The sequence below is a fragment of the Chelonoidis abingdonii genome, chromosome 5 (genome assembly GCF_003597395.2).
Source record: "Chelonoidis abingdonii isolate Lonesome George chromosome 5, CheloAbing_2.0, whole genome shotgun sequence".
Taxonomy (NCBI): domain Eukaryota; kingdom Metazoa; phylum Chordata; order Testudines; family Testudinidae; genus Chelonoidis; species Chelonoidis abingdonii.
Window position 1 is genome coordinate 46,396,892 of NC_133773.1, and position 13,146 is coordinate 46,410,037.

The following is a 13,146-nucleotide window of genomic DNA, read 5'->3' on the forward strand; positions in this document are numbered from 1 at the left end:
TGGGAGATTGCTGTGCTCTGTTCTCAGGTCCTGCAGCCACTTTGCACTGGTGTTATGAGTCTTCTCTTTCTCCCATATGTTCTTCCAATACTGTTCAGTTTCTGCTGCTATCTATATATCTATCTATCTTCCTACTGTATTTTCCACTGCATGCATCTGATGAAGTGAGCTGTAGCCCACGAAAGCTTACGCTCAAATAAATTTGTTAGTGTCTAAGGTGCCACAAGTACTCCTGTTCTTCTTCCTGGAAGCTTTTTCTTCAGTGCCAGCAACAATTCCTGCTTCAGGCTTTCCTGTTGGTACTGACCCGAAAGAACTCTGACATTCACTATTCTCTGATTCGTCTCTTTGTATTGCATGCTAATTCTTAATCTGGTCCCTTTTGTTCAAAATAAATATATATTTAAGCAATATCACTTTTCAAGTTCATCTTTTTACAATGGAAAAAATGGGCTATTCTTGGTATTGAATTCACAGTTCTTTAAATCTCTTTTCCTTCTCATAAAAATGTACCCAGCTGGGATGCATTTGCATGTTTTTGGGACTCAAATTTTACAAATGTTCTATAAATGAAACAATGCTCAGGATTCAATTCTCTAAAAATTAGGACATTTTTAAACAATCAGTTTGTTCTTTTTTTGAAGCTCAGTCCATTGGGATGCCCTCGTATATGTTTTGTGTTCTGGGAAAATCTAAAGAGGAATGAATGAGGTTACAAGCTATAGTTCCCTTGCTAGCTAAAACCTGCTAAAATATGTATATATCAATTAAAAGCAATAAAAGAGGTTGCGGGAATTAAAGTGCTAGATAGTTAGCTGTAGCTCCATAGAAATCAATGGAATTAAGCCAATTTCACCAGCTGGGAATCTGACGCAAAATGTTTTAATCTGTTCCCCTCCTGTTAGCTTTTTCCTTGCACCTCTTAAACACTCTGAGCCAAATCCATCATTGATGTAAGTCCATTGGCTTTGGTCCATGAGACATAGGGACTTTTTTTCTGCTTAATGCACAGTTGTAACATCATCAAAAAGTCCCAACAGGCCAGCAGTAATGTGGGTTTGGAAAATCATTGACTAGAACCATGTTCTAATGTATTATAAAGTGTTTTTTGCTTGCTCTTGAGAATTACAAAAGCTCTTTATAATTTAAAAATAGAGCAGGGGAAGACCTGACAAATGTTTTGTAATGAATCTTAGGACAGAAAGGGAATCTTGTCAAATTGATACGGATGAATTACTACTACACATACTCTCTGAGCCTTGCATGAACATTTATTATATGTTAATTTGTAACATTATCTGATTCTTTAGATAATTTTTAGGGTTGTCAAGCAATTAAAAAATTAATCCTGATTAATTGCGCAATTAAAAAAATCACGATTAATCGTGCTGTTAAACAACAATAGAATATGATTTATTTTAAATATTTTTGGATGTTTACTGCATTTTCAAATATATTAATTTCAATTGCAACACAAAATACAAAATGTACAGTGCTAACTTTGTTTATTTTTGATTATAAATATTTACCCTGTAAAAAACAAAAAATATATATATTTCAATTCACCTCATACAAGTACTGTAGTGCAATCTCTTTCATGAAAGTTGAACTTACAAATGTACAATTATGTACAAAAAAACTGCATTCAAAAATAAAACAATGTAAAACTATAGAGTCTACAAGTCCACTCAGTCCTACTTCTTGGTCAGCCAATTACTCAGACAAACAAGGTTGATTACAATTTGCAGAAGATAATGCTGCCTGCTTCTTGTTTACAATGTCACCCTGAAAGTGAGAACAGGTGTTCGGATGGCACTGTTTTAGTTGGGGTTGCAAGATTTTTATGTGCCAGATGCACTGAAGATTCATATGTCCCTTCATGCTTCAACCACCATTCTAGAGGACATGCTTCCATGCTGATGATGGTTCTGTTTCTTAATGATCCAAAGCAGTGCAGATTGACGCATGTTTATTTTCATCATCTGAGTCAAATGCCACCAGCAGAAGATTCATTTTCTTTTTTGGTGGTTTAGGTTCCATAGTTTCCGAATCAGAGTGTTGCTCCTTTAAGACTTCTAAAAGCATGCTTCACACCTCATCCCTCTCAGAGTTTGAATGGCACTTCAGATTCTCAAACCTTGGGTCAAGTGCTGTAGCTATTTTTAGAAATCTCACATCAGTAACTTCTTTGCCTTTGGTCAAATCTGCTGTGAAAGTGTTCTTAAATCAAACAACATGTGAGGGGTCATCATCCGAGACTGCTAGAGGATGAAATATATGCAGAATGCGGGTAAAACAGAGAAGGAGACATACAATTCTCCCCCCAAGGAGTACAGTCACAAATTTAATTGATGCATTATTATTTTAATGAGCCTCCTCAGCATGGAAGCATGTCCTCTGGAATGGTGGCTGAAGCATGGAAGGGGCATATGAATGTTTAGCATATCTGACATGTAAATACCTTGCAACACTGGCTGCAAAAAAAAAAAATGCCATGCAAATGCCTATTTTCACTTTCAGGAGACATTGTAAATAAGCAGACAGCAGTATCTCCTGTAATGTAAACAAACTTGATGGTCTTAGCAATTGGCAGAATAAGAAGTAGGACTGAGTGGATTTCTAGGCTCTAAAGTTTTACACTGTTTGTTGTGCACTTATGTAACCAAACAAGATCTGCATTTGTAAGTTACATTTTCACAATAAAGAGATTGCACTTCAGTACTTGCAAAGGTGAATTGAAAAAATACTATTTCTTTGAGTTATTCGCGTAAGTTAACTGCAATTAATTGACAGCCCTAATAATTTTTGTTAATTCTTTAAATAACCGTAGGGGAGATCAGTATGATGGGGTTGTAATTCTGTATTTTCATAACTGTATGCGGTAATTTTTGTATTTCAGTTCTGGAAATGGTTTTTTGCAAACCTAGCTTCTGGTGGAGCGGCTGGAGCAACATCTTTGTGTGTAGTATATCCACTAGACTTTGCACGAACTCGATTAGCTGCTGACATTGGGAAAGGTAGTGAAGTCTCTTAAATTATGCTCCTAATTTTTCCCTAGATGTGTTTCAGATTATTTATATATATCCGTATATTACAACCAAATCAATACTCAGCTATGTGCATTAGAGTTCTTTGTGTTACTTAGAAGAATGCCCCAAACAGTTAAAAAGTCATAAAAATATATTTAAGGGTTGTATGATCTTTATTAAAAATGAGAGGAAGAAAGTATGTGGAGAGGGAAATCTTTGGAGACAACTACAGAGCATAATTCTTACATTTCTTTATATATATAGCTTAATTTTTCACATTTACATTAAGCTACTCCACTAGATTTTGCCAGATATAAATGCCAACAATTGTAGGATCTTATTTTTAATTGTAATCATATGACTCTAATGGCATAGACTTCACAGGGCAACAGCCACCAGCAGGGAAAGGGCAAGAGGATTCAGAGTGGGCTGAATCCTAGGGTTAGCCTGAAAAGGGCCAACCTTGAATATTGACTATTTGGCATAAAGACCATTTAACACTGCACAGTACACGAGTCAATGTCTGATTTTTTTGGAGAGGAGGGGTAGCCCTCATCCCATTAAATTTAAAATGTAATAAAGTTGTTGCCTGCTGCTTTAAATCTATCCCTGGGTCTGTTTCATTCTCCTGTGTGCCCTGATCAAATATTGAATTTGTGGACGAAACAGTTAGAATCAGCTAACTTTAATTAATGATTGGGAAGTTTGGATAACTTTGAAGATATTATTGTGTCATTTTCTAGATAGTGATGCATATCGACAGAGGAAGAGTACTTTTTCCTTCTCCTGTCAGCACTCTGTTCTTCTACTGTGTGTAAAAGAAATTTAATGGATTCTCCTATATAGCAATGTCTTTTGGCCCAAAATGATGCAAATTTTATTCTTTTAAAGCAGTGCTGACAAAGACACAAATATGCATGTTGTTTAATAGAAAACTTCTTTTATATTAGGTCTTGCTGAGCGACAGTTCAAGGGCCTGGGTGACTGTATAATTAAAATTGCAAGGTCTGACGGACTTGTTGGCCTATACCAGGGGTTTGGTGTTTCAGTACAGGGAATCATTGTGTACCGAGCTTCCTATTTTGGATGTTATGACACCATTAAGGTAACTCTTGTGGATAAAAGCACATGCTTATCAGATATTTTAAGTATTCATCAGGAATTAGTAAAAATGTTATTTTTCTTTGTCTTTCATTTTAAATACTCAAAAGTATATTTCTTTTTTTAATTACAAAGGAAGTATAAAATTTCAAATAATCTTTCTCCAGTAATTACAAAAGAAAGCTAGGAAAATTGACACTTTGCACCTACTGATTTTGACATTAACTTTAGATGATCAGAAATGACACGGTCATCTGTTGTTTTTCTCTTTATAGGGGCTATTGCCAAATCCAAAACAAACACCATTCATTTTGTCCTTTCTCATTGCCCAAGCTGTGACTACATTCTCTGGGATACTGTCTTATCCCTTTGACACTGTCAGAAGACGCATGATGATGCAGGTAGGCAATATATTTTGCTATTCTTTTTTGAAAATCATGTTGGATTAAAAGAATCTGGTATGTCACTATTACATGACTTTATCGCACTCTTCATCTGAGGTAAAAAATCTCTTATCAGCTGCAGTCAATGAGACAGCTCACAGAGAACTGAAGAAAAAGTTTCACTACTCCCTCTTGCTGACTTAATTTACCTGAGATGTAGTGATTAATTCCTTCAAAGTACTTGTGATTACCCAAGCAAAATATATTATAATTGGAGATGGTTTGGTGAAGACCATGCTTAAAGTTTTTGTAGTAAACTTGGTTCTCTGTCCTCCTTGGAGCCCAGGTGTTTTAAGACATTGAAGTAAATTCTTAAAGATGCTTCAGAGAACAAATCCTTACTATCAGGAATAATCCTCAACCAAAAAGTAAAAACCTTAAATATGCTCCTGACAAAACAGGAATTCCTTCCCTAGATCTTTGGGGAAGCTTTGACCATCTGGTATTAGAACAGAGGATGACAGTTCCAAAAAGGTTTCCATAAATTTCATTTAAAGAGTACTTACTCTTCTCATAGAATCAAAGAAAACTTTTGATGCATCTAACCTGCTTGGGCACTTCAGAACACCCCACTAATAAATTCTCTGCATCTCTGAAAATCTAGCCCTCAGTCACCAGAAATTCCTGAGGTGTGGAGTAGATAGCATCCCATATCAGTGCTAACCTCTCCCTTTTGGACTGTCACAAGCTTGCCATGTCTTTGAATCCTGATGCCTGATTGGCATACAAGCTTATTATTTATGCTGTCTTTGCTAATATGTACTTGTGCTTATTGAGGTTGTTCTCACCAAGAATGACAATTATTGGTTGTAATTTAGTAACTCCTACCATTAGGGCAAAAGGTAGGGGCCAAGTGGTTCTTAGTAGCTAATACTAGGTAGTTTAAAAAATGATGAGTATGATGGTAGGAATGGTAATTCCACCCACAAGGAAATGCGCACTGCCATAGAGGACCAACAGAAGAATCATTCAGTGATTTTACTGACACAGAAGAAACAGAAGGAGATCAAGTAATGTAATTAGGAAGAATCTATGCACTTGCTGTTGCATAAAACTATAGGACTAGAAGATATTCTAATTATAGTGTCCTTCGGTGGTGGTGGTGGTTCTTTTTTAGAAAAAGTTAATGTGGTTCTGCAGATACAGCTACAAGTACAGTTGCTGCTATGGATGATTTCTGTGATAGTGAAATTAACAACATGCATGCAGAATTTGATCCCAAGCATTTGATACAACACTTTACGTTTCTCCAGCCAATAATAAATTTGGCTCTGAAGGCAACTTCCTGGAGTAACTAGGGGACAGTACTATTACTGCTTCCAATGCGAGTTAGTTCTTTTATTAAATATTAGAAGAATTCTTACTTCAACAGCAATATCCTCCACCAACATCCTTTGAATATATTGCAGTAGATTCAGATCCTGTACAAATAGTTCAACAGTGTTTGCTACCCTATTATACTTCCTGCTACATCTATTATATTCCATATTGCAATATACAAGTCTACAACAGCAGCCAGTCCACAACTTATATTAACATTCCCATCAGATGGAGAAGCACAACATCTGCATGGTATGCTTTCTTGATCAGTAAACTTCTATGATTTTCTGTTAGGATGATACTTAGAGAAGATACAGGGAGAGTTATGCATGTCACTACTTACAGGTGGACAAGCAGTCGGACAAATGTATGTGATCTCTCTCTGCTCAGAGGCTTTTTCCTTCAGCTGTAAGCGCGTGTAACTAGCCCCACTGAAGGTGGCACTGAGGCCTCTGGAAACCTTTAACAAGTCTTCCTTTATGCGTCACTTTCATATGTTACAGCACCTATATGAAGAGAAGCAAGCTGTACTGCATGACTCATGTTTAGATTACACTTTTCCAGGTCTGTCCCTCTACAGGGTCTATCCCTTAGGCCAGTAAATCCCTGTGGTTTTTCAGGGGATACTGAATCAGTTGTTTTCTGCCTCCACCACCCATGCCCTCACCCTATGAAGCTCCTGAGAGCCTGATCATACTGAGTTTGTGTAGAGGGATTTTTGTAGGGTTCGAGAATGGGCATGTATTGACTCAATCCTCCACCCTTTGACAACCAGAGCCACAGGAGCAGGATTCTACTCCTCGTCATCTGCCCTGTGGTTCTGGGTTTTTGTGTAAGTCAGAACCTTAACACTCTTTTAAAGGAATTTTGTGTATATATATATATATACACTGAATGAACTCTGTTAATTAATAGAGAATTGAGATCTTCTTGCTATACAATAAATCAATGGCACTAAAGGAGAAAAAAAAAGATGTGATGCAGAAGTTTTGATAGCATCAGAGTGGTTCAAGGCACCCTTAGGATAGGAGTGACCTCATTTAACTCCTAAGCTATCCACATGCTTACTAAACCTGAAATGAAGCATCACAAGAAAGATTGCAGCCTTTCTAAATGTAGCTGTTGAGAACTAGTTAAATGAGCATTAAATCAAAGAAGTATTTAGTAATTACAGTTCTCACATTTGACAGGATGCAAACTGAGGAAAAGGTGTTCCCAAACTATCATACTTAAATGTTCATTATTAGCAAGGGAAGAAAAAAACACATTTGCAGTGTGCTAAGCCTATACATTTTCCTCACTGTATTGCATGAATGTTTTGTTTTTATTATTTGCATTCAGAGTGGAGAAGCTGAACGTCAATATAAGGGAACTATTGACTGCTTTTTCAAGATATACAAACAGGAGGGACTTAAAGCTTTCTTTCGGGGAGCCTTCTCCAATATCCTTCGTGGAACTGGAGGTGCATTAGTGCTGGTGCTTTATGACAAAATTAAGGAACTTTTCAATTTGGATATTTCAAAGAGTTCATCATCTGACTAAAATAATGGATAAGAATCTATATTTTGCCTGTATAACATATAATGATATAAGTCTCATCATTTGGATGACATGTTAGTAGTTCACTATTGTGCTGTTAATGCTGTAATAAAAACTGAAGAGTTATTTGTTTTCCCCAAAATCATTGTGCATATTGTGCTCTTTTGTTTAAAATACTGAACTTTCAGTTTTTATAATAAGAAATAAAACATGCATGATACACAAAAAAGACAATCACCTATGAAATACAGATATTTCAGGATGCCCCTCTGTCATCAAAGAATAATTACTGAGATTAAATGCTACATTTAATGAGCTTTGTTGCCTCCCTGGTTCTGCTTGCAGGCCTCCAATGAAGGAAAGAATGCCAAGGGAGGAGTAGGTTTGCAACAGTGCAAATAGCCCTACATCTGATAGTCTCCCATGTGTCAGAGCTGGCTGGCACATCTCACAAAGGGGGCAGAGCTGTCTGGGATGGGTTGTGGAGAGACATACAGGAGATGTGTCTGTTAATTCTCCTGGGCAAACTACAGCTTCTTTCTGTACAGCTTCTGAAAGAACTGCAATCTGCCCTCCCTTGGTGAAGGGCAGTGTTGCTCTTAAATCTGCCCTTCTCTTCTAGGTAAGTTTCTCCAGTGGTGCAGGGGAATGCAAATTATATCTGTGAGATGATGAGGATGAATTGAGCCCATTAACTTTTAGAAAAACACCAGGAAAGGTTGGATTTCTTTTACTGTTTAATTTTTTTAAAATAATCTCTGATCTAGATCCAATTGCTGCTCAACTGAAGTTTCATATAAGTCTAATGAGAAGAGGGTTGATCTCATGGGTAATCTGACTGTGACTTCCACATGGAAATCTGAGCATAGAGCGGAGAGAAGCTTGCTGTGGAGAGCACCTCCTCCCTTGCTCCAGTCCCTCACACCCCAGAAATCCCTAGAGCTCCTGAGTAAGAGTCTCTGTGAAGGGCCAGGGAGGGTATAGGAAGTCTCCTCTTCCATGTGAAAAGGAGGAAGTCCCAACCAGATGACCTCTCTGCATGTGAATCCTCAGAAGATGATCTGGGCAAAAGTGTTTATTTTGAAGCTCATGAAAAGAATTTTGTCCATGTAGTTGTTAGGCTTTCTTTAGCAGCAGCAAACAGCAGCATCAGACTACAACTGAGTCAATGCAAAATATGTTAATACAATATTATGATTTACAATTTGAATGCAAAGAAATCTAGAAATTGAAAGTTATAATTATTTCTTCAAGTGTAAAAGCAGCAAAGAGTTCTGTGGCACCTTATAGACTAGCAGCTGTATTGGAGCATGAGCTTTCATGGGTGAATACCCACTGCGCCAAATGCATGCAGTATTCACCCACGAAAGCTCATGCTCCAATACGTCTGTTAGTCTATAAGGTGCCACAGGACTCTTTGCTGCTTTTACAGATCCAGACTAACATGGCTACTCCTCTGATAGTCTTCAAGTGTAACTCCCTCTTGCACATGGTTTTATTGTGTGTGACTGTACATGGCATTATAATTAATGTCTGACTGTATGGCCTGATGCCTGACTTTAAGATGATGGATAATCCCATTGACTTCAGTTTATCAGTTGGAAATACTATAAGTCCTTTTATATTGCACCTTTCTGCCTCATTAGGGATTAATCTCACCCTTCTGTAACACTGCATTAACAAGATCACTTTTTGCACTGAATTCCACTTTTTCTTTAAAAGGAAAGGAAACATATGTAAAATTATATCTGCTTCAGTAATGAGCTTTATGAATTTTTGTGGTTTTGAATGTACATGATACAGAATGTGACCAAAAGCGGGGATTTGTAGAGATAATATATTCAGAAAACTCCAGTTCCTTCTAAGTAAACTAGCACTATTCTACTTTCCGTGATCATTGCAGCAATGTCTTTGGGAAAACATGGTTGCCTCCCAGACAAATGTCACCACAAGCACATCACTTTTCTACTGCACTTTGCCTCTATCTTTTCCTTTCAGAAACCTCCGCACAGGTGAATCAGACAGAGTTGATTTGCTTTTGATGCAATATAGTTACATATGGCATGTTCCAAATACTATTGGAATTTTAAACAGTAGAATATATGTAAAATGATGCCATAGCTGTGAATTACAAGGTACAACCAGTTCTTCCCAGTGGAGCTGCAGGCAAAGAAAACTGATCCAGGGATGATGAAATAAGAACTGTCATAGTAGTAAGAAGAGAAATTGCTCATGTGAATGATTGGAAATGGCAAAATCAGATAAACCAGATTGTCATGATGATAATCTCACACAAAGCTGAGTTTCTGTTGAAATCCTGCTGTAGTAATATATTACATATGCATGCAAATATGAGAATGGTGGACCCCTCCTTAGTATGAAGATTGCAAGGTAAAGGACTTTGCCAGAAGTCTTTACTAAGACTACAACCCAAGGTTAAGTCATTTCCTAAAATACATATTGAAAAGGTTCACAGGTCATATGCAGACTCAGATCTCAGACTTCAAGAATCAAATCTTACAATCTGCTAAAATTTTGTATGGCTTTTCTCATTTCTAAAAGAGAAAAGCAACAGTTTTAAGAAGTACTCTTTTTTTATGCTAAAACTTGAAAATTTGTGGCATAGTCATCTATTTTATTTCCTTATTTAGATGTACAAAAAAAGTAAAAAGGCACTTATCCAAGGCACTTCATGCTTTCAGCACTAATTTAAAACAAAAGTCAAGCAACAAAGATAAATTCAGATGTCAGTCCTCACTATATGAGAAAGATAAACCAATCAAACATATCTATTGGGAAGGAGTCAAGATGGTCTTTGTAAAGGGAAATCATGCCTCACCAATCTATTATAATTCTCTGAGAGTGTCAACAAGCATGTGGACAAAGGTGATCCAGTAGCTGTAGTATATGAGCACTTTCAGAAAGCTTTGGATAAGGTCTCTTACCAAAGGTTCTTAAGCAAAGTAAGCAGTCCTGGAATAAGAAGGAAGGTGCTTTCATGGATCAATTACTGGTTAAAAAATAGGAAACAAAGGGTAGGAATAAATGGTCATTTTTCACAGTAGGCAGAAGTAAACGGTTTCCTCATGGATCTGTGCTGGAACTTTTGCTATTCAAAATATTTGTCTGAACTTCTGACAATGTGGCAACCCTTCAGCACAACATCTTTCACAAAAGAACAATTTTATATCTAGTGGGATTGCAGCGGAGTAGTCACCCTGCTCCGGCCCTGAAGAGGGTGTGGTGGGGAAAAGCTAGGCTGATTGGGGGAAGCAGCCACAGCTGGGGCCATGCCCCAATCAGGCCACAGCTGGTCCTATAAGAGGGCTGAGGGCCAGAGACTGGATACACATTCTTTCTCTAGCTTTCAGAGACAGAAAGACCTGGTTGCCTGGAAAGCTGAGGAGGGTACCTAAGGTGTAGCAGTGCTGGGGAAGGGCAGAGGGAGCTGGGGAGCTCCAACTTAGCAAAGCCCCAGGCTGCAGACCAAGCTAAGAGCCCACAAGAGGGTACTAGGGCTGCAGAGGTGCAGCCCAGATAGAAGCAGAGGCTGCTGGTCCAACTCCCCCTTGCTAATGATGGTTTATAGACTACAGTCTGCCCCAGAAAGCAGGGGCTAGACAATGACTGAGAGGAGCCACTGAGGCAAGGTGGGGATAGGGAGTTGGGAGTTCCCTGGGGAGAGGAGACCCAGAGAGAGGGGGTACTGTAGTGGGCAGAATCCCTTAGAAAAGGGCACTGGGGTCTAGAAGGGACATGGGTGGGGGGGAAGAAGCATGTGAGCCACTGGCCTGCAGAGGATGCTCTGGGCTGGAAAGAGCTAATTCCCGAGATGAACAGCAGGAGGCCCTGCGCCGGTAAGACTTCACCCTGCCACAAGTGGTGGAGAATGTGAGCACATGTGGTCCTCCCTTGATACCAGGGGCAGGGCAAGGACTGTGGGACTGTTGCCCAGATCTAAGAATGGAGGACATGAAGGGAGAGAAAATGGTGGACTACTATTGGAGAGCCTGTGTGGCCCATCTTGCTAATCAGAACTGCTTCAGCTGCTATGGGGGAGGGCACATGGACTTCACCAAGGGTTAGGCACCTGGGACTGGAGGCCAGTGCGGGGAGCCTAAAAACTTTCGCTTATGGATGACTGGGACACTACAAGAGGGAGTGTCCCTTCTGGGATGGAGCAAGGAGGCCCCACCCAGAAAACACCCCCTGTGAGGTCAACAGGGGGTTCCCGAATATGTTGGGCCTGTAAGGAGCCTGGGCACATAAGGAAAGAGTGCCCTCAGGGGACTTGCAGGGCTGAGGCTAGCCCTGAAGGAAGGGCTAAGCTTGCAACAAACTGTGGGAGGACCGTGGCAAAGAGAAGGCACAGGAGGTGCTTCCACTGCCACACCAAGGGACATTTAAAAAGGCACTGCCCCCAGAGAAGGAGGGAGAGGCCAGAAGCTCAGACTGGGTCTGAAACTGCCCCGAAGAAGGGGGTGATAAGGACCAAGGCCCCAGAAGGGAGAGGGTCTGGGGCAGAGGGGCCCCACATCAAAAGGGGAATCCACGTGGGGGTGAGACAGGCCATAGGTGAGACTCAGACAGGAAGGGAAACCCATGTAGGAGCTGAGCAGGCTACAGTGGGCACCCAAACCCTTCAGGAGTGAGGTCAGTTGCTCCTCACACTGGAGAACCTGTGGTGGGAAAGGGATGTCCTGCGGGCCCAGCTGAGGGAGAAACTGGGCAGGTAGAAACCACCCCACTGGGAGCTCTTAAGGGGGAGAGTGTGTAGCAGGGTGGTCACCCTGTTCCAGCCCTGAAGGGGTTAAAAGCAGCCCTGAAGAGGGTTGTGGTGGGGGGAAAGCTAGGCTGATTGGGGGAAGCAGCCACAGATGGGGCCATGCCCCAATCAGGCTACAGCTTGTCCTATAAGAGGGCTGAGGGCCAGAGACTAGGACTCTCTCTCTCTCACACAGAGAGAGGAGGACCTGGCTGCCTGGGAAGCTGAGAAGGGTACCAAGGCTGGAGCAGGGCTGCGGAAGAGCAGAGGGAGCTGGGGATCTCCAGCCTAGCAAAACTGCAGACCAAGCTAAGGGCCCACAAGAGGGTACTAGGGCTGCAGAGGAGCAGCCCAGATATAGGCAGAGGCTGCTGGTCCAACCCCCCTTGCCAATGATGAGTGGTTTATAGAGTGCAGTCTGCCCCAGAAAGCAGTGGCTAGACAATGATTGAGAGTAGCCACTGAGGCAAGGTGGGGATAGGGGGTTGCGGGGGGGGGACTCAGAGAGAGGGGGTACTGCAGTGGGCAGAATCCCTGAGCAAAGGGCACCAAGATCTGGGAGGGACACAGAGTGCCAGCAGCAGGTGAGCTGGGCTGTAAAAAACTAATTCCCAAGACAACCAGCAGGAAGTGCTGTGCTGCTGAGTCTTTGCCCTGCCACAGGGAAGATTAACTAAGCCAGCCCTGATTACAGAATGAGCCCCACCTGAGAGAAATTAGGTGTGTCATAAACAGATAGTTAAGGGTTAATGTGTCTCTTACTTGTAAAGGGTTAACAAACAGGGAACCAAACACCTGCCCAAGGGACCAATCAGGAGACAAGATATTTTCAAATCTCAAGAGAGGGAAGCCTTTGTTTGTGGTTTTTGGGTTTGGCTTAGTTCTCTCTGGGTCCTGGACAGGATTAGAGGTGAAACCAGGGTTTCTGCCAATCTCCCTGCTACAGTCT

General features: G+C 40.6%; 1 protein-coding gene across 1 annotated transcript in view; it reads left to right on the forward strand.

Moving 5' to 3' along the window:
* SLC25A31 (solute carrier family 25 member 31) overlaps positions 1–7,435 on the forward strand; it is a 14,772-nt gene extending 7,337 nt beyond the window's left edge. Inside the window, exons 3-6 of the mRNA XM_032806020.1 lie at positions 2,900–3,017; positions 3,980–4,134; positions 4,406–4,531; positions 7,235–7,435. Of these exons, the coding sequence (XP_032661911.1) occupies positions 2,900–3,017; positions 3,980–4,134; positions 4,406–4,531; positions 7,235–7,435 (600 nt within the window). The remainder of the gene's footprint in view (positions 1–2,899; positions 3,018–3,979; positions 4,135–4,405; positions 4,532–7,234) is intronic.
* Positions 7,436–13,146: the final 5,711 nt, after the last annotated feature.